This window comes from Capsella rubella, unplaced genomic scaffold, assembly GCF_000375325.1.
Source record: "Capsella rubella cultivar Monte Gargano unplaced genomic scaffold, Caprub1_0 scaffold_1, whole genome shotgun sequence".
NCBI lineage: Eukaryota > Viridiplantae > Streptophyta > Magnoliopsida > Brassicales > Brassicaceae > Capsella > Capsella rubella.
In genome coordinates this window covers 14,740,973-14,763,451 of record NW_006238923.1, presented here as the reverse complement: position 1 = coordinate 14,763,451, position 22,479 = coordinate 14,740,973, and the positions used below count along the sequence as shown (strand labels likewise).

At 33.1% G+C, this 22,479-nt stretch overlaps 2 protein-coding genes across 2 annotated transcripts; one reads left to right on the top strand and one right to left on the bottom strand.

Annotated features, from left to right (window-relative positions):
- Positions 1-9,349: 9,349 nt before the first annotated feature.
- LOC17898573 (putative F-box protein At3g23420) lies at positions 9,350-10,572 on the top strand. The gene has a single exon (XM_006304559.2). It carries the CDS (start codon positions 9,485-9,487, stop codon positions 10,454-10,456), a length of 972 nt encoding a protein of 323 aa, XP_006304621.2. The 5' UTR covers positions 9,350-9,484; the 3' UTR covers positions 10,457-10,572.
- Positions 10,536-12,536, bottom strand: LOC17898083 (thioredoxin Y2, chloroplastic). Its single transcript, XM_006305654.2, has 4 exons — positions 12,306-12,536; positions 11,076-11,164; positions 10,815-10,992; positions 10,536-10,724 (listed from the first exon to the last, which is right to left on the bottom strand). Exons 1-4 carry the CDS (start codon positions 12,489-12,491, stop codon positions 10,659-10,661), a joined length of 519 nt encoding a protein of 172 aa, XP_006305716.1. The 5' UTR covers positions 12,492-12,536; the 3' UTR covers positions 10,536-10,658.
- Between the last annotated feature and the right edge of the window lie 9,943 nt (positions 12,537-22,479).

Below are 22,479 nucleotides of genomic sequence, written 5' to 3'. Positions count from 1 at the left end.
ATGATGTGATTCGGAACTTGTTAATCTCTAAAGAGTGTGATAAAAACGTAGGTCTCTTAAATAAACCTATGAAATCAGTTTCTTGTTTTAAATCATATCGATTAGTTGATTCACTTTGTGACATACTTCTTGATACAATTTATGAAAAAGAAATGGTTCAGGCCATCCTTGTTTTACATGATTATATTGGTCCCATGACTGTATTAATGCACTTGTTCTTTGCCAAAAGTGTCAATAATAATGCAGGTACGAGTAAGGACCATAAAGGCGAATTTTCGGAGATGAAGAAAATCTTGAATCAAAATCGGAACCAGAGTAAACCAGCGCCATTGGTGATCACACCATCTCTATTGGAGACTAGGAGTGTCCCAAGTTCTTTCTTAATCAAAGAGGAACCACCGGATTTCAAAGCTCAAACAAAAACCCGAGAAGGAGCTAAACACGTTACACCATCAACCGTTGTACTAGATCAAAACCAAGGAGTGATCTTATCTTTCTTGCTCAAAGGAGAGCCACCAGATGCACCACGCATCATGAAGACACAACATTACTAAGGTAAGACATTAAACTCTCAAAATCGCATGAAAGCTAACTTGCTTTCTTTTGGTGCAGATTGTACAGTTTCGAGGTCGAAACTATTTCAAGGGAGAGGGTATGATGTGGACATCAGAACTAGATCAAACCGGGAGCACACCAAACCGGTTTACATGGAGAATTTTGGAGAATCTTTGTCTAAGTGGAGTTCTGATCAAGTACAAGGTGAATGGTTAATTATTCACCATGATATTAACCCTAAGAAGTCCGACTGTTCAAGACGGATCAAAAATCAGCAAGTGAAATCACCTTATTATTGGGATATGATTGTTGCACTCTTTTTCCCTTATCTAGGGTTTGTCCCAATGGGTTTACCTAGAAAGATTTTTAATGAGGCAACACCAAGTCATCAAGGAATCATTCACCATCCGTATGATTCAAAGATGATAGCTGATGTACATTCTGATCTACTCGCGGACAAGCATGCTGAACTACTCGCTGACCGACGCCTGAACTACTCACTGACCGACTGCCTGAACTACATCAGATTGCGAGCTGTGAGGATTTGAAGTCTTTTAACACTTGGATCAGCTATGAAGGGAGTCCACACACTCATTTGAATCACCACAAGGCCCCAGCCCAAGTAGAACAGCCCAAGAGAAGACCCAAGTCCAAACCACCATTTGAATCAAGGCCATTGATCTACTTGGAGCATGCTAAGGAAACTCTCCTAAACCTTCATGAGGACGTTTTCCAAAGCTGCATATGGAAACTAGGAGAACTTTTAGGCCACACAAGACTTGTCCCACACGATATTTGGTACACCTTACCACACAAGAAGCCAATGAGTCACTACTTGCCATATATGGAGCAAAAGGAGATCAAGCTTCAAAGACTCCTTCCTTATTCACTTATGCACGTCTTGAAGCTTCCTACAATAACCCTAGACACTCCAAGGAGTCATGGATTCGCACCTAAGCTTTCAAGACTCAAGGCATCTCTCTACTTGCCTTATTTTGCCGATTTGGTTCATAAAGTCCCAACGGCAAGTGTAATTAATTTTGTGCGATTTGTTTCTTGTTTTACATTATTAGCATGTGTAGCTGAGCCTATATAAGCTCATTAGATTTTTCATTTGTAATTACCCTTGATCAAATTAAAGTAATAGAAAGTATTCTTCTTGTCAAAGTTTGAGTCTTTGTCATTCTTCTTCTTTAGTTCTTTGTGAGTGAGTCACTTAGTTCTCTAGAAACCTGCATATTAAGTTTGTTGTGTGATTCAACATCCTTTATTCGTCCATTGATCGAGTGAGTCGATTATCCCACCGATTGAGCGAGTCAATCACCTGAACTATCCCCTGAACCACCCACTGATTCACGAGAGAGTGCTTCTGGCCAGCTCGTGAATTCCACCTTCCGCAAGCTAAGCTTGGAATCTCTTGATCATCAAGTGATCTAAAGTTTGGAGTGATTCCAATCTTGCATCATAGAGTGACTACAGAGTGTCAGTGTCGATCGACACCAGTGGTGAGTGTCGCTCGACACCAACGCTTTGTTTCGCGAGGATAGTTGCGTCTCGCAAATGAAGTGTCAATCAACACCAATGGTCGGTGTCGATCAACACCGATCGTCATCCGTGGAGTTTTATGTGTTTATATGGTTGATTGCGATTGCTTTATTTGATGTTGGCTATTATTATTTGTGTATAACCCAATAGTTGGGATGAGTGCCTCGCTAAGTATTTATGGAAATACTTATGCATCTCTTTCTGTGATGCAGGTAAAGAAAATGTGTGACAGTGGAATCATGGCGGGGAGAGAAGAATGATCTAGAGGCTCGTCGGATGTTTTTAAATATATACATTGGCTATTGTTAGAAATGCTAGTTCCTGGAATCTTAGAACATGTTAGGAATGTTGTTAGATTTGGAATGATTGATGGATTTGTTGATTATTGCAGTTGGTTTATTGGTTTCACAATTTAATGTTTTCAAATGGTTTGAATGATTATGTTTGGTTTGATCTGGTTTAATTATTTTAAAATTGATTTAATCTGGTTAGCTGGTTTAGTTGGTTTAAATTAATTGGTTTAAACAGGTTGTATGATTAAAAAATAATTTTTTTTGGGTTGGGTCTTTTCAGTGTCGAACTTTGTAATAAGATATATTTTAAAATTTATTTTGTAATTTTAAATAATCATATTAACGATTAATTTTGACACATGTCAAAATCTCAAATCAATAACTTAACACTTGTCGCAATTTTGTAAATGGCTAACTTTGGTTTATATAATAAGGTACCTAAAAAATACTATTTAGTTAACCATAAAAAAATAAAAAGTTTCTAACAATATCCGAGTAATAAAACCGAAAATATTAAATTACCTAAATCCCCGAATCGAAACCAAACCAAAAATATCCAAAAATGCTTGAAACACACCCAAAAAACCCAAAAATATATGAATGATATAAAATATTTAAAAAATCCGTTAGAACCTAAACCAAAAAATTATCCAAAAAATCGATTTTAAATTAGTTTCCCGTTCAATATCCGAGACCGAACCGAAAGGAACCAAATTTTTTTTAAAAAAACGAATGAATAATAATCTTAATATCCAAATAATCCAAATATACTAAGGGGTGTTATTGAACTGTGTATTTTAAAAGAATTGGATGGATTTTGAAATCAATATTCAATAAGGTATTTTATAAAGTACATTAAAATCCATTGCTACTGGATTATGTATTTGTTTGATGTATTTTAGAATACCTTCACAACACTGTTATTCAATGTCCAAGTGATTTGGTGTCATTTTAGATTTCATCATTGTATTTCATTCTAAAAATATGAACAAAAAAAATCCAATATATTTTTGGGAAAATTTCAAAAATACCCCTTTTCATATACCTCTTTTTAAAAATACCCCCTTTTCAAACTTTATCAAAAAACCCACTAAAAATGTTGAAATTTATCCAAATATGTGTGTAAGCTTATAAATATATACACAAATTACTTTTATATGTGTATAAAATTTTATATACCTTTCATAAATAGCGTAAAAATAAATTATATAAACCTTATAAAAACCTTATAAAAACCATATAAACCCTTTTTAAAACCTTTTAAAAACCTTATAAAACTTATAAAAACGATTTAAAACTATTTAAAACATTTTAAAATATTTGTATCGAATCTTCCAGTAGTAGTTATTATATAGAAGTATCTTATAAACTATATAAAACTTTATAATTTTTTATATTTAAAAAGGGGTATTTTTGAAAATGGATAGAAAAAGGGGGTATTTTTAGAAAGGGGTACACCAAAAGGGGTATTTCTCAAAAATTCTCTATATTATTTCACATATTACAATTTTTCTATTCCTCCAAGGCATGGCCACAGTTACGGTTAATGCGGTTATTTTACAAATAAAAAATATATGTGATTTCAAATATTTATAATGAATTAGTTAAACCTGGGTATTGGATCAAAACTGAGAAAGTCAACATCAAATACACACAGAAATATGAATAAAACTAGTTTAGTATGAAATATTTTGATTACTTACGAGTCAACTTGTTGTGTTGCTTTTAATAAGGTGAAAATTTTATCTAAACATTTGATGTGTCTTTTTATTGTATACCGTTATAATATAATTTATTTTAAGGATTTAAATATGCAGTTAACCGAGCGTTTAACCGTACGGTTAACTGGTGGTTTACTACGGTTACGGTTAATTAACGGTTACAGTTAGTATTTTTTCTTAACCGTAACTAATTTACTTGTACTGTTAACGGTTACGATTTTTAACCATTTTATACGGTTATGGTCTGGTTACGGTTGATAAACGGTCTGGTTACGGTTAGAAATACGGTTAAGGTTAGCCTGTGGTCATGGCTAATTCCTCCTTCTCTCTCTATTATTCTCTCTCTTCTTCTCTCTTAATAAAAAAAAGTACTAGATCTTTACCGGATCAAAATTAGAAACTACCATTATACATAGAAAACATGTTTCTCATTCTCCTAATTGGTTTCTATGAATCTAAGTTTTGATTTACAAAAAAAATCATTTTGACTCTAATATCAAAAACCTCGTCGATCACTTCATATTGAATTCAGCAAACCCAAATTCTTCTGATTAAATGAGTTTTGATCTAAAACTGTAGGTGATGGTATTAAGCAAAAGGCTGTAGGCAGACAACACCACAAAGTTAAGGAAGGAATCATCTCGGGTGGAGAGAGTCGTGTGTCGAAGAAAGGGACGGTGGCGCTCCCGAAACCACCGGCTCAAACGTGAAAGTCATAAGCTGGAACTGTCAAGGTATAGGGGCTGACCTGACGGAGAACTATTTAAAGGATGTGTGGAAGAAGAATAAACCGGACCTTCTATTTTTGTCGGAGACAAAAAAATGTTTTTCTTATTTACAAAAATTTCAAGTTTGTTTGGATTACAATAAATTGTATACAGTTGAACCACGTGGTTATAGCGGCGGTTTAGCTTTATTTTATAATGATGAAATAAAATTGGAGGTTCTTTATGAGAGTAATCGGATTATTGATGTTAAAGCTCTTTTGGGACAACAAATTGTGTTTATGACGTTTGTTTATGGAGATCCTGTTGTTTCTCTTCGGGGTTCGGTGTGGGATAAATTAATACAACTAGGATCTAACAGAAATGCTCCATGGCTCATGGTCGGTGATTTTAATGAGCTCACTGGAAATCATGAAAAATTAGGGGGAAATTTGAGGCCTGCATCTTTGTTTGTTTTATTTAATTCAATGATCCGAGATTGTGGGATGTTAGAGTTTCCGTGTTATGGTGATCAATTATCTTGGAAAGGATATAGAAGAAATAATCAAGTATTAAGATGTAGGCTTGATCGGGCTTTAGGAAATGAAGATTGGCATAGTCTTTTTCCTTATTCCAAGGTAGAGTATCTCGCTATGATTGGTTCGGATCATAGACCCATTCTAATCAATTGTGAAAAAAATTTAGAAATTCCTAGACGACAGTTTCGGTTTGATAAGAGATGGATTGGCAAAGATGGTCTCTCAGGGGCAGTTGAATCGGGGTGGAATCGAACAAAAAATTTTAGAATCCCGGTGTTTGTGGATAAGATAAAAAATTGCAGAAATTCTATCTCATGGTGGAGAAAAAATAATATCCCCAATGGTGAGGCATTAATATCCTCTTTGAAGTCGGCTCTAGAGGAGGCAAAAAACGATGACTCAATTCCTCAGGTAGAAATTAGAAATGTTGAGAATAAATTAAAGGAGGCGTATCGTGATGAGGAGTTATACTGGCAACAAAAAAGTAGGAAATTTTGGTTAAAAGTAGGGGATAAAAATACTAAATTCTTTCATGCATCCACAAAGCAAAGAAGGGCACGGAATAGGATCTTAGGATTATTTGGTCCAGATGACTCATGGGTGGAAACAAATTCTGGTATGGAAAATATTGCCATTGATTATTTCATGGACCTTTTTAAAAAATCTAATATGAGTGGCATTTCAGAGATGGTACAAGAGGTAAATCCTCTCATTACAGAGAGTATTAATAGAGATTTAACCAAGGCGATCACAGAGGGTGAGATTAGGAAAGCTTTATTTTCTATGCATCCAGAAAAAACTCCAGGACCAGATGGGATGACGGCTTTGTTCTATCAAAGATTTTGGCATTCTTTAAAAGGGGATTTGGTTGCTCTGGTTAAAGATTTCTTCCGTACAGGACAGTTTGATAGAAGACTGAATGAAACAAATATTTGTTTGATTCCCAAGGTAGATAAACCAAAACGGATGGCAGAATTTAGGCCAATAAGCCTTTGTAATGTGAGTTACAAGATTATTTCTAAGATTCTTTGTCTAAGGCTAAAGAAAGTTTTACCTAGGCTAATTTCGGAAACACAATCGGCCTTTGTTTCGGATAGAGTAATTACTGATAATATTTTAATCGCGCAGGAAATGTTTCATGGGTTAAAAACTAATGCATCATGTAAATCAGATTTCCTGGCTATTAAGACAGATATGAGCAAGGCATATGATAGAGTCGAATGGGATTTTCTAGAGGCAGTTTTGATCCAGCTAGGTTTTGATGTAAGATGGGTTTCGTGGATTATGTGGAGTGTGCGATCAGTTTCATATCAAGTTTTATTAAATGGCCAACCCCGAGGAAGAATTACTCCTCAACGAGGTTTAAGACAGGGAGATCCATTATCACCTTATTTGTTCATTCTGTGTACAGAGGTTCTGATCGCTAATATTAAAAAGGCAGAAACAGAGAATAAGTTGACAGGCATAAAGTTAGCACGGGAGTGTCCGACTATCTCTCATTTACTTTTCGCTGACGATAGTTTGTTCTTTTGTAAAGCGGAAGAAGATCAATGTAAAAAATTTATGGAAATAATTAGGAGCTATGGAAAAGCTTCAGGGCAGGAAGTAAATCTTAATAAATCATCTGTTCTGTTTGGGAAAAAAGTATCATCACAAATCAAAGATAGGTTAAAAACCGTAATTGGTATAGATAAGGAAGGGGGTATGAGTTCCTATTTGGGAATTCCTGAAAGCTTAGGTGGCTCAAAAAGTAAAATTTTTAATTATGTTCGAGAAAAACTTAATGATCAGGTGAATGGTTGGTCAGCTAAGTTTTTATCGAAAGGAGGAAAAGAGACGCTGATTAAATCTGTGGCGTTGGCACTCCCTACTTATGTCATGTCTTGCTTTAAACTCCCTCAAGATTTAACAACAAAATTAACGAGTGCCATCTCAAAGTTTTGATGGAGTTCTAATGGTAGGGATCGAGGTTTACATTGGATAGCATGGGATAAAATGTGTAAGCCAAAAATTCAAGGTGGTTTGGGTTTTCGTGACTTGGATAAATTTAATGATGCAATGTTAGCAAAACAGTATTGGCGGTTAATACTTTATCCGGATTCTCTGGTTGCACGGGTGTTGCAAGGGAGGTACTTTAGGAATAAACATCCCTTAATGGCAAAGAAACCATATTCTCCATCTTTTGGATGGAGAAGTATTTTATCGACCAAGAGTTTGGTAGAAAAGGGGGCACGTTGGTCTATCGGTTCAGGATTTGACATCTCAGTGTGGAAAGATCGTTGGATACCTGATATTAATCCACGACCAGCTTCTGGACGAGGAATTTTACTGCATCCAAATCTGAAGGTTAATCACTTAGTTAATCCAATTACCAAGAAGTGGCATTTACCCATTCTTAATGAATTTATGCATCCGGAGGATATTCGTATCATTAGAAGTATGTCTATAAGTAAAACCTATAAGCCGGATAGGTTGATCTGGCATTATACAAAATCAGGAAAATATACGGTCAAATCTGGGTACTGGCTAGCACATAATTTGATAGGAGAGGCGGAAGAGAATCCAAGCTATACTGCTCTAAAAGCGTATGCATGGCATATTCGCACTCCACCAAAAATCAAGCATTTTATTTGGCAAATTGCCACGGGTACACTTCCGGTCATGGACGCCTTAGCTTCTCGCAAGATTCAGTGTGACACGGTATGTAAAAAATGTGGCGTTGAAATCGAGACAATTAATCATGCGCTTTTTGAATGTGCGCATTCGAGACGAATTTGGGAATTGTCTACAATTCCTATGCTCCCAGGAGGTTTTCCTTATAGCTCGAGATTCGCAAATCTAGACTTCATTTTTTGGAGTGTGATTCCTTGGTTAAGGGAGAAAGAGAAAAAGCATTTTTTCCATGGATTTTATGGTTTATATGGAAGGATAGAAATAAAAAGGTGTTCCAAGGAACTCAGTCTGAACCAGTAGATATCATAAATCAAGCTTTAAGTGAACAATTATCATGGGAAGAAGCCCAAATTAGTTTGACTGAAGTAACTGAACCAATAGAACCTGTATCTCCCCCTTCGCTAATTGTTCGATGTCGTATTGATGGTTCGTGGAAGTCGGAGAATATGTTTTCAGGCCTAGGGTGGTGGTGTTTCAGAGGAGGGGAGCAAACATATCTACTAGGTGCTAAAGGTCTTAGAGGGTGTCCCTCACCTCTCCATTCAGAATTGGAAGCGTTATTATGGGCTATGGAGAATATTCTTATAAGAAGGATTGACTGTCATACATTTGAATCAGATTGTGCCGAGCTTATTGCAATGGTACAAGACCCACAAGAGTGGCCAGCATTCTCCAACCTCTTAGACGATTTTCTATTGTTACGTGCATCATTTCCGTCGTTCTCTTTAACTAAGATTTCTCGTACTTGTAATTCAAAAGCAGATTGTCTCGCTCGTTCTTCCAGATCTCTTGATTCAGAAGTTACTTTTGTAAACAACTTTCCTCCAGTTTGGGCTACCAATCATGGAGTTCAATTTTAATAAATGTGTGGTTGATAAGAAAAAAAAAGAGTTTTGATCTCTAGTTTTTTTTTTTTTTGTAGTTTGATTTATCAAAGAATCAGCCTAAATTATTGCATTTTTATTTAACTGGAAAATTTATAAAATCCACTAAATAATAACTTTCAAATCTATTAGTGATGTCTTTCAAATCCACTAATAATAATATCAAATCCACGTTCAATGCATTGGAAATCCATCAAATTTTAAAAATCCATTTAGTAACTTAAATCTATTAAAAACCTTTGTCTTATAACACCCCCTATATATCTAGTAACGTTTGTAATTTATAGACTAAGAAAGAAAAAAAAGAACCTTAATAACCTTTTCGAAGGTTTAACCTAAATTTGCGTTACATCGCTCATCTCAGAGACTTCAAAACTCGACAATCGACACAATATGACGAATATGTCTGATCTTCCAAAAGATTTGGTGGAGGAGATTCTCTATAGGGTTCCAGTGACATCTCTTAAAAGAGTTCGATTAACTTGCAAAACGTGGAACACTTTATCCAAAGAGTTAAGCTTTTCAGAAAAGCATCTTGGCCAAGTAAAGGAAAAGGAGTTTCTCGTGGTCATGGTGATGGATTTTAGGGTTTCTCTTTTGAGTGTCAGTTTTAACAACAACGTTGAATCATGTATAAAGCGTGAAGGTCAAGTTATTAGCTTAGATGGTTCAAATCAACTCAAAGTACTTCAAAATTTTCATTGTGAAGGTTTATTGTTGTGCTCTTTAGTTGAAACTGCTACGCTCGTAGTTTGGAACCCGTATCTCGGGCAAACCCGGTGGATCGAGACCAGCCATGATTACCGAGTATATGCTCTTGGATATGAGAAGGTCAGCAAATCTTGCTGCAACTACAAAATCTTGAGATTTGGTTATTACAACATCTACGACTTTAACTCTGATTCAAGCTTTGGTAATTACAACATCTACGACTTTAACTCTGATTCTTGGAGGGTTCTTTATATCTCAGAATACCATCATTTAGAAGTAAATTTGGATCGTGATCTTGGTGTTTCTCTCGAGGGTAATACGTACTGGATTGCTTCAGATTACTATGAAGCCGAAACTCCTGTGTTCTTATTGTGTTTTGATTTCACAAGAGAGGTATTTGCGACGAGTATCCCTCTCCCGTTCAAGCGTCTTCGTTATGAATATGTTGTGGCTCTGTCTAGTGTTAGAGAAGAGCAACTTGCTGTGTTACTTCAACGTTGGGACTTACAAAAGTTGGAGATATGGATTACGAATAAGGTAGAGCCCAACACGGTGTCATGGGGAAACAAGTTCTCCGTGGAAGTGAATATGAGCTTTCTCAATGCCTTTCGGATTCCAAGTACTAGATTCTTCATCAACGAAAAGAAGAAATGTGTTGTGGCTTTTGACAAGCACGATGATAACGGTTTAATGAGCGAAACTCGCAATGTAGCTTGTATAGTTGGAGTTGATGGTCCTTTGGAAGAAGTAGAACTTGCTGAGCCTACTATATACGCATACGGTTTCCCATTTGTTTGCTCTTACGTTCCAAGTTTAGTGCAACTTCATTAGTCCAATTCTTGTTTTTTTTCTATGTTCATATTAATTGACTACTTGGTTCCACTGCCTTGTGTTGCTTTAGTGTACCATATAAGAAAAATGGCTGATACCATATATCAATATGAATAGATTGACTATGTACCTAGCAACAATTGACAAGGGCTTTCGTCGCAAGGGATTGTTCATAGATGAATAAGGTTTCTCTTCTCATATTCTATTGCTTCACTTGCAACAAATTCTCGATACGTTGAACGAGTTGGTTCGCTGGCAACGCACCCTCCTACAAGAACACCAACATGTAATAGAAAGTCAAGGAATGTTAAATAAACAAAACAACTCTTTCTAGTCTTGTTGGTGTTGAAAAACTTACGAAACGGTCCCAGATTTTTCCATCTTTGAATAAGATGAATGTGGGTAAAGCCTCAATCTGGTATTTGTTAGCAAGAGTCGGGTACTTCTCAGTATCAATTTTCACAACTGCAATCTTATCTTTCAGAGTTTCACTCACTTCATTTAGTATAGGTACCATAATCTGACATGGACCACACCTGCAAAAAAGATACACAACTCTGTAACCATATTGGAACACAACGTAATGATGCTAATAAATTGCAACTGAACATAAACTTACCATGTCGCATAGAAGTCTACAAGTAAAGGTTTGTCAGAGTTCTCCAACAAATCTTCAAATGAGTTGAAAGTTTGCTTCTTTGCTCTAACCTACATCAAATCATCGCGCCACAAACTCAGTCAATATGAAAACTCTTACGGAAAAAAACAAATGAACAAGTTCAGCCATACTTGTACTAGAACTAGAAGTAAACAACATTACATCAGAAACAATCCACTAAACATATATAATGTCAACACTTTCATCTAAAAGATCAAAAGAACAGAAGAAGAACATATATACTTGGTTTTTTCAGCTGAACAGATGTGACTACAGAGAAAGAACAGAAGAATCTACACCTTGTTCCAATTGGGAATCAATCTCAATGCACATATTCTAATTACACATACTGATTCTTCCTTAAGATTACACAGAACATAAGCTATGCAAAATGTGTTAGAACCACTAAACCAAGTCTCCAATGATGCAAATTCTGACTAGTACAACATTAGATCAAAGTGTTAACACTCTGCTTCTTTGTTTCTATTGGGAATCAATCTCAATGCACATATTCTAATTACAAATACTGATTCTTCCTTAAGATTACACAGAACATAAGCTATGCAAATTCTGACTAGTACAACATTAGATCAAAGTGTTAAACACTCTCCTTCTTTGTTTCTATTGGGAATCAATCTCAATGCTTATTTTCTAATTACACATACTGATTCTTCCTTAAGATTACACAGAACATAAGCTATGCAAATTCTGACTAGTACCACATTAGATCAAAGTGTTAAACACTCTCCTTCTTTGTTTCTATTGGGAATCAATCTCAATGCTTATTTTCTAATTACACATACTGATTCTTCCTTAAGATTACACAGAACATAAGCTATGCAAATTCTGACTAGTACCACATTAGATCAAAGTGTTAACACTCTCCTTCTTTGTATCTATTGGGAATCAATCTCAATGCTTATTTTCTAATTACAAATACTGATTCTTCCTTTAGATTACACTTACACAGAACATCTACCACCATGTTAGCTATTCATAATGTGTTAGAACTAAGTATCTAACTAATACACCATTAAATCAAAGTGTTTCACTCTCCTTCTTTGTTTCAATTGAAATCAATCTCAGCAATGTAAATACACAAAAACCAGAACCAGGTTCCAAAACTCACAGGACATATAGATTCATCAAATCGAAACAAGTAATCGGTGAATTAGTGAACGGAGAACTCACAGAGACTGAGGAGAAGCGAGACGACGACGGCGATTGAACACTCTCGCGGCGGATTCCGAACCGGCGAATCTGAGCAGGTAAGCGTACAGATGAGAGAGAAGATAGCGTCCGTGAAGATGAAATGGAGTTAGAAGATTCCGGTGAGAAACGAGGGGAGGCAAAGGCGGTGGGGAGAGAAATCGCCATTGAAGAAGTTTTAAAGTTTTAGAGCTTTGACATTTTCGTTTTGGATAAACAAATCCAATTTGTATGGAGAAAGTTAGAAGACGACGAGAGACAAATATATAAAATCCGGTTTAATAAAGGAGAGAGTTCAGTAAAATTAGAACCGGTTCGGTTTAGAATGGTTAATTAATAATAATACCTAGCCCTGGGCAGAAATCCCGGTACCGAAGAACCGCACCGGTTGGCATCCGGTTAAGGCGGTATCGGTTCGGGTACGGTTTCAACGGAATTACCGAATGGGTTTTGATGGCAAGGTAAAATGGACTTCGGTCCGGTTCGAGTTTTACCTTAAGTTAATATGGGCCACCGATTATATCCGATCCTCTAAGCAAACAAATATATGCCATTTAGGGTTATGATACACCCTAACACCAAGAGTTCTTTACTTTGACATACCAAAATGATGTTTTTTCATCGTTCTCATTTTTTCATCTGCTACTTGAGTTATTAAGCTCATGAACTTGATCAATCTTTTGTTATGTTTTCATGAGTTGTTAAACTATGTTAAACATATGGTTAAATTTAAGTTCTTAAGTTGTTGTTTTGGTTAAAGTTATGCTACTTATCGATTATTAAGTTCTTGTTTTGGTTATTTAATCGGTTATTTTTGGTTAATTAGTTGGTTATTTCTATTTTTAATCGGTTATATCGGGTTTAAATCGGTTATATCAGGTTTGAATCGGTTATTTGAGTATTTTGGTTACTGAAAATAACCGAACCGATCATAACCCGAAAAAAGTTTCGGTAGACTTTGGATTTTTAATTGGAGTAGAGATCACCGATCCAAACCCGGCCAGTTACTAACCGTACCGAACCGAATTTATTGTAAAATACCGAATGGTATTTATATGTCTAATACCGATTTACCCGAAACCCGGTTGGGTAGAACCGAACACCGATTGGGTACCCGATTGCCCAGGGCTTATAATATCTGATTGGTTTGAACGCAGCGAATACGGGAGTTTGGTGGGAGTGGTAAGCAAATTAATTTCATAGTAAAACATATTTATGAAAAAGTGTAAATTTTTTTGAATATAATTATTAATTAAAATCATATGTAATTACTAAAAAAAAGTAGTAAATAATTATTTAAATATTAAAAAATTATAATGAAACACAAACACCATGATTAATATTGGAAATTATAATAAAAATTATAAAAATTATTAATATTGGAAATTTAAAGTTAGAGAATGATTATTTTTTGAGAATTAATGTGTAGTTACTAACCTGTACCACAGCATGGGCTCATAATTTTTATTAATTAATAAATTATATTATTTGAATATTGAGTAAAATCTGAATGTGTAAATAGGTATATAATGCATGACTTCACTAATTTATTCTAATCGGGTAATTGTGTGTAATATCTCCTATATAGTAAAAGAAAAGTACACTTTTACATAGGTTGATGCGTCAGCTCAAAATTAAAAATTAACCCAAAATTAAAAAAATCGGATACTTTAAAATTGGATATTTAACTAGATTTGAATATAAATCAGATACATTCCCAGCGGATTATATTATTTTCATATCTAGATTTTGGATTTCCTAATATTTCTATAACTAATTTAAAATAATAAATTAAAAACAGTTTTATTCTCCTTTCACCTTTATTTGATCTTATTATAATTTATTATATTATAATATATATATAAATATAGAATAAAAAGTTCATTTTTTTGAATATGTTGTGATTTGAATTTTTCAAAGCAAATATATATTACTCAATTGACAAAAAATTTATTATAAACTGAAAATCTTATTAAACTAAAGTTTAGATATCTAAAACGGGTTCGTTAAATATTTTCATGAAATTTTATATTATATTTTATTGATAGAATAAGGTGTAAGACATGGACATTGGTTTATTGGACATTGGTTTTAAATCACTATAAACATGACCAGTATGTTGTTAACTATGAATAAGCATGAAGTTTAGCTTATCGGGCTTTCAATTTTGAAATTTTTGTTTGGATAAATAAAATTATTTATTCGAGCATATAAAATTTTAAGAAGTTTCAAAATATTATAATTTTTAAATGTTTAAGATATTTTAATATTGAAACCTTTAAAATATTCAAATATAAACAAACTATAGAATATTTAACATAGAGAAATTCTCTTTAATAACTTTTTATCATACCCTTTTGCAAAATTACCCTTTTTGCCATTTTCATTTTTGCCCTCTCTTAAATTTTAATGACTATTTTACGCTTATTTGAAATAATATTCCTTCCTTTGGACAGAATATTTCTTCCAAAAACTTTTCCACCAAAAATAGACAACCTATAAAGGTTATTTTTGTAAATCTCCCTTTAAAATATTAGAAACGGATCAGAATATTTTTGGAATTAGTCAGAACATGATACACACCACTTAAGTTTTACAATTAAATACTATTACTTCTAACCATTTTATAAAAGCTCATTAAGGTTACTACTGTAATCTTAATTGCCAGGTCGGTTTATGATTTGAATTTGTGACATAATTGAAAATGGTGGATCTTCACTCTCTTCGTTAGCGCAAACAGCCAATTTTAATTGTTAGAGTTATTTTTAGAGTTAGCAAAATTAGTTAATCTGATCCTATTACTCGAAAATAGAAATCTTATTAATTCTTTTTGTTTAACATTCCAAAACTATATTATTTTCATAAATATCGCAATTGTATATTATTGCCATAAATATCGCAATTGTATATTTTGTTAAGATTTTGAAATCCTTAAACGCGAAATATTAATCCAATATACACCTTTCCAAAATATAGCACAAAATAAACTAAAAAAAAAACAAAATCCTTTTCCATCGTATAGTAACAAAGTAACTACAAACAAGCATATAGCTTATCAATCAATCCGAAATGTGGTGAATTAAGATCTTTCAAAAACTTTCTCATCAAGAGTTAATCAACTCACGATGAAAAATACCATAGCATCATCTCAAAAACTATAAATATTTATCATTTGCACAACCTATTAGCATCCACTACACCACAACTGAAAACTATCATAAGAAAAAAGACCAAACCTATTATAACCTCAATGGCCATGTCACCTAAGGGCAAACACAATATGGGTGAGTTACTCTGACCAAGTTTATTGTAAGTTACATATCATATGGTAAACTTTAATAATAATTAATAACCAGTTTTTTTTTTCATGTGAAAGAATTGAAGCGTGTTAATATAAGCAAGAGATTTTGGCAAAACTAACTAAGAACTAAAACAAAATGAAATTTGTAACTATTCCAACCATATACTCTTATATATTAAAAAAGAAGTACACATTTAAGTCTTGCTTAAAATTGGCTTCAATTTCTAAAATTACCCTTAATTACATTTGTAACGCCCGTGTCTGAAATTTTGGTGGTGTCGACCGACACCAGTGTTGGGTGTCGATCTACATCAACAAAATTGGGTTAGACGGTTTAGCTATAAAACCGTCGGTTTAATTAGAATTGATTGCAGAAACCCTAGGCACGACTTTAAACTCGTGGAAGCAGCCTTTCTTTCTCACTTTTGGCTTTTGTTGCTTCTTGAAAAGAAAAGAGAGAGAGAGAGGGTTGTGAGTTGGTTGTTCCTAGAGCTTAAGGAGAGGCTTGTGAGGGTTTCTGGAGGTTTATGTTTATGTGATTTGTGAATTATGTGATTTGTGTTTATGTGATTTGTGTTTATGTGATTTGTGAATTGAATCCTTTGTGTTTGTGATGTTTTCTGGTGTTTGTGTGGCCTTATGTGATTGTTATTGAGTTGTGTCGTTGTGGGAGGTGATGTCTGGGTGCTATAGGGATTCTTTGGTGGCTAAGATCGTCGTTGGATGCGTTTCAGGGGGTGGGTGTCGACCGACACCAGGGGGGTGTCGATCGTCACCATTCGGTTGATCGCAGTGCAGTTTGGTGGTGTCGATCGACACAAGCTTTTGGTGTCGACCGACACCAGTTTTCTATGAGCGATAGTTGTGTTTTTGATTGCCTTTTTTGGCTGTTTGTGACATTGTTGTTGTATGGATGTGATCTTAAGTGCTTGTGTGTATAGGAGGATCGCTTCACTGAGTATTTGTGATAATACTCACGAATCTCATTGTGTTTGTGGTGCAGGTAAAGTGTGACGTGGAATCATGGCAATGAGGAGGAGGATGATATAGGGTCTTGGTTGTTATGTTATGAATATGTTAATTGTTGTTGGAACCTGGTTTAGAGGCATGCTAGGTTGCTTGTGTAAATTGTGGTTATTGAATGATTGATTAATTAATGTTATGATTAAATGGTGTTGGTTTAATATGTTTCCGGTGTGCATGATGGTTTATTGTTGAGTTAATTCGGTTAGATTAATTAGTGGGTATGGGACTATTATTTAATGAATTAAAAAAAAAAAAACGGGTCGGGTTTTTTCAACATTAAAAGGAAAATAGTTTTCTAAATTGAGAAGGGTAATTTACGTCATTTTTGGACAAAATTCAAAATGATCTGATATGTCTAACTGTTATCCGCGTGTTGGTCCGTTATAAAGTGGATAACTGACAACCATTGTTTGATCTGCAACGAAAACGTTTATTTTAATTTTATTTTTGTCGGCACATGTTATCTTCCTCCAGTTAAAATGATCTGATATGTCTAACTGTTATCCGCGTGTTGGTCCGTTATATATATATATATATATTTTAATTTTAACTGGAGGAAGATAACATGTGTAGATCGAATAATTGAATTTCATTTCTCGCCGTCTTCCGCCGTTAACTTCGTTCATCAACACCGCCATCACCATTGAAGTTGTTCTTCTTATAGATCCAACTTTCTCCCACAAAATCAGCCGCTTGCTCTGATTAATCTCTTTATAGATAGATCTTTCTAATCTTGCAGCTTCTGATTGGAATCCTCTGAAAAATAGAAATTTTCAGATCTTCGTCTCACACAAACTCGAAGATAGAAGCTCTGTTTCTTGACCTAACCTAGCATGAGGTCTACTTCATTCAAACGACGAAGAAATATATTTACGACAAAGATACTACTTCATCTTTAAGATAAGAGTAAAGCCGAACAATTAAACCAATCATTAAACTACGGGATTAGTTTAAAAAATTTGTAGAACGATGATAAAACAAAATCGATCTTAGCTGGAAACAATTCAAACTAAGTCGAAATTATTAGAATCCGAAAAATTGGAAACGGAGATCTGATGAAATCGGAAATATTTATGTAAAAGAAAAACAAAAAGAAGTTTCCGGTTAAACAGAAAAACTGCTTCTCTCTTTGAAAGATAGATGTGTTTTAAAAGAGAGAAGTTAACAAATAAATATAATTCATAACAAAAATTTGGTTCAATAAAACACTAATCAATTTGGAACTTTAATACAAAACACCATACAAATCACAGAAATATAATATCGCCTACGTAATTAGTAAATATATATCCAATAAAACAAACCATATCAATAAATTTGTCTTTTCCGTAAACATAAACTAAAACACAGACCCGCGGTGTACCGCAGGTTCAAACCTAGTATCTATCATATTCTCTATATAAACTACAATATATACAAGTTACCCCTTATCTAATATCACTACCACCACCATCCTACCTTCGGCCACCACCTACCTACCTCCGATCCGGCCACCACCACCACTCTACCACCAGCCGCCACCATTGCATCCGGCTGCCACCATCTCCGACCACCATCACCACTACCCTATCTCCAGCGGCCACCACCACCACTGTTACCCTTGCGACAAATTTATATTGAAGTGTTTAATTATATCAATAAAATAAAACTTTTAATCTTATAAAATATCATAATTGATGAATTTAAAGTTAATAAAATATCAATAAATAATATATATTAAAAAGTTAAAAATACGTATTATCAATGTTCTAAAATACAGTCTGTACGGCCGTATATACGGTGTATATACGTTGTACAGTGGACAACCGTACTGTATTATAGCTATACAATGGTTCAATACGGTAAAAGCTATATGGTCTGTGTATTTGGCGTATATACAGCGTATATACATTAAATTCCACATATACAACATTTTTCTGGAAACTCGAAATCAAAAAACTATTTCATTTGTTGATAGTTAATAGTTTTAAAAAATAATTTAACAAATTACTAATTTTGCCTAAATTATCCCGTGGTTTTTGACAAAAATAGTTATCTTGTGGTATACCATCGGGTAGGTTCTCATATGTAAGTACAAAACCGAAAATATATATACCGCAAACGATACATTGTTCCTGTTAGACCTCGAAAAATATGCTAAACCAACTCTAATTAGAACAAATTAAAATATAACCAGTTGGAATTATATATAAAAGAAATACGTTAAATGATGGACATATAGTGTACCACGGGGTAAAACCTAGTATATATGTATATAAATCTCCCATTAGAGTATATGCAAATACACTCAACCTTTTTCTGCTAAATTACTGCTATAAAAATTAAAAATTGTCTAAAATGATAATGCTGTTCCAAAATATAATTTCTGAATATTTAATTATTCATCGTGAATTTTATTGTTTGTGATGTTGAGTTCATTGATTACAAAGGGTAAGTGAAATAGGTAGAGTATAACAAATATGATATTTGAATTAGTGAAAAATATGATATTCGAATTACTGCTAACTATTTTAAACTACTCATAACGTGGGAATGAGTGATTTAAAGGAATTATCTATTGTTATGCAAGTCACCAGACTTTATTATTCTAGGCATGCTCTTATAATTGTTGCACATGGAAGATATAAGGTTTTTCTTTGTCTTGCAAGACTCTTGGGGTGTTAATGGATACATATGACTATTCTTGAAGGTGGTTTTGACCATTTTTATCTACACAAGTTATTATCGTAAGACTTTATATTGTTCTTATTTATGAACACATTTATGATCTCTTTTGTTTTGGAAAATTATATAATGATTTGATGATAAATATAATTATGTTTGGTGGCTTTGTGTTTTTCTTTACTTGGCTTTTGGGATTCTTCTTAGCTTCCCGATTCAAATTTGAACTCAATCAAATATATATCACATAATTCTCTCTAAGCGAGATGATGGAATCTTTTTTCAAGGGACAAGGGTTGATTCAAACACCATTATTGGTCTTCATTTAATTTACCATACAAATTACAAACTCGAACTCATATTTATTTTACCATAAAAAGTACAAACTCATAATCATCATAAAAATACAAACGCACCTCCAATGCACATTCGAGGAGGGTGTCAAAAATTTTAAATTAGAGATATCTTCTTCTTTAGTGTCTATAGCAAGAAATTTAAGACATTAATACACTCAAATATTAGAATAATATTAAGTATATCTTAAGTATAAAGACACTCAAATATTAGAATAATAATATTTTTTACATTTCATATATTATGTTATACATATACTTATTTTGGAGGGTGTGGCATGTAAAGCGTATGTCATTAAAGGTAGGTTTATTGAAATAAAAAAATGCAACTGCTTAGGATATCGTTAAAAAGTTGGACAAATGACATGTATGCATAAAAAATTATATAGATGAAGGCCTTAAAGCATCTTTAGTGGTAACTGGTAAGTACTTTTAATATAAGTTTTGTAAAACTAACACATAAACAAGAGAGAGAGAGAGGAGAAAAGACGAAGATGGGTTGAATTTTTTTCTTTTAAAAATAAACAACCAATTAAAATTTGCTACATAAGGGTTCTCAAGAGTACTTAAATTGCTTATTGAAGCATTGATGCTCAACAATTTAACAATTTAAATTTATTTTTATTAAATTTTAATCTTAACAACTCTATAAGTACCTCTAGTGAGAGGTGGTCTTAGGAAACTTAAAGGACTAAGTTAAGAAATTAACTTAAGAGTCCAATTACAAAAATATATATTTAGCAATTAACTAATTTAACCTTAAATTTATGCCAAACGTTTTTAGAGAGGATGGCATAATGGTAATCATAGACACCTATTCCCACTTAGCAAATGACTAAGCAGATATGCAAATAAACTCAAATTTATGATTAATACCTCCATCGTTATTAACATCCTATAAAACTAAAAAAAAAAATATGATGTATATTTAGAAATTGAAAACATAAAGAAACATGTTATGGATTATATTACAAAACTATAGTTCAAAATATATTATAAAATTGTTTGATAAAGATGATTTCTAGGAGAAATTTGTTTTTTACAAAAATCGACTAAATGCATACATTAATATATATATATATATATATATATATATTTGTGTTCATTAATTTATGATATTATTGGCATTATATTTTACAGAAAATTTTCAGAAAAAAATATTATCTAACCTCAGCAAAATTTATTAATTTATAGTATTTTATTACGTTATAAGTACTAATTTATAGTATATTATTAAACGATCTATTTCCTCATGAGAACTAACGTATCAATACAAATAGAGCCCAAAATTTGACTTTGATGTAGATATCCCTGAAAGAAAAGTTTGAATCCAATTTCTCCCCGAAATAAAAGTTCTAAACCTAATTCCCCCCAAAGTCAAAGTTCGAGATGTAATTCTCCCCAATTCTGTGTTGTCACTGGTTTACTATTTATTTAACCATTGAATAATTAACCTAAACCCGATTAAGCTTTAAAAATCTCATTGTTAATTAAAATTAATTTTTTCTTGCATATGTTGCAATTTAAAATTTTCAAAATGGACATATAATACTCAAATAATAGAAAAATGTATAACCGACGTCCCACTTTGGCTACAAATTAATTGGACTAACATATGCGTCCAAATTTATATATACTGGTTAAATCTAAACGCGTTTTTTATAGTTTAATGAAATCTTATATTATACTGAGTTGATAGAAAAAAGTGTAAGTACTACATCGGTTAAATATTTTGGACAATAGTTTTAAAAATTAATAAGTATGAGCAATATACAACCATTGTTATTTGAGCATATGCAAACTTTTTAAAAGCTCCAGAATGTTATAGTTAAAAGATTCAAATATTATAATTTTGAAAATCTTAAAGGTTCAGATATATTAAATTTGTAGAGTATTAAAAATATTAAAAATGGTTTTTTGAAAACATATATGTAATTTTACAGCGGGCCAGAACATGTCACATACCCAATCTTCTTATTATTAAATGAGAAGTACACAGTTAACATCTTAAAAATTAGTCTAAAATTTCCAAAATTGCCACTTAATTATTTGCAAAGGAAAACATTTATTCAAATAGGGAAGGGTAATTTACGAAATATTAAAGCAATTTTTGCATAAAGTTCTGTCACTTTCAGATAGAATGCCCTAAAAAAAAAAATGGTTCGAAAAGGAAAGTAATCTTATGGGTTCAATAAGGTTTTTTGAATCAAATCTTACTCATATTTCTTCTAATTAATCTTGGTGGATAGATAGTGGTGCTAATGTACATGTATCAAATTACTTACAGGGATTCCTTACGATCCAAAATATAAATCCAAGTGAAAACTACTTATGTATGGAAAATCGAGACAAGGTGCCAGTTGAAGCTATTAGCACTTGTCGTCTCATTATGGATAGTGGATTTTGTTTAGATTTATTCCAAACTCTTTATGTTCCATCTATTTCCCGTAGTTTAGTTTTATTAAATAAACTTGATTTAGCTGATTTTGAAGTCGAGTCAAGGAGATGGTTGTTTCAATTTATTTTGGAACTTTATATGTATTGGTTCTGGAATATTAGTTGATAGCCTATATAAGTTAATTTTGGCTGATCAACCTTATGGAAACACATCTTACCCTGCAAGATAAAAGTAGGATTAAGAGTCAAACACGTATAAAAGAATCGTATGAATTGTGGCATAAAAGACTGGGACACATTTCCAGTGAAAGAATTAAGAGATTGGTAAAAGAGGAAGTAATTCCGAATCTTGACTTTACCAATATGTAAAAAGTGTGTAGATTGCATCAAGGGTAAGCAAACTAAGCACACTAAGAAA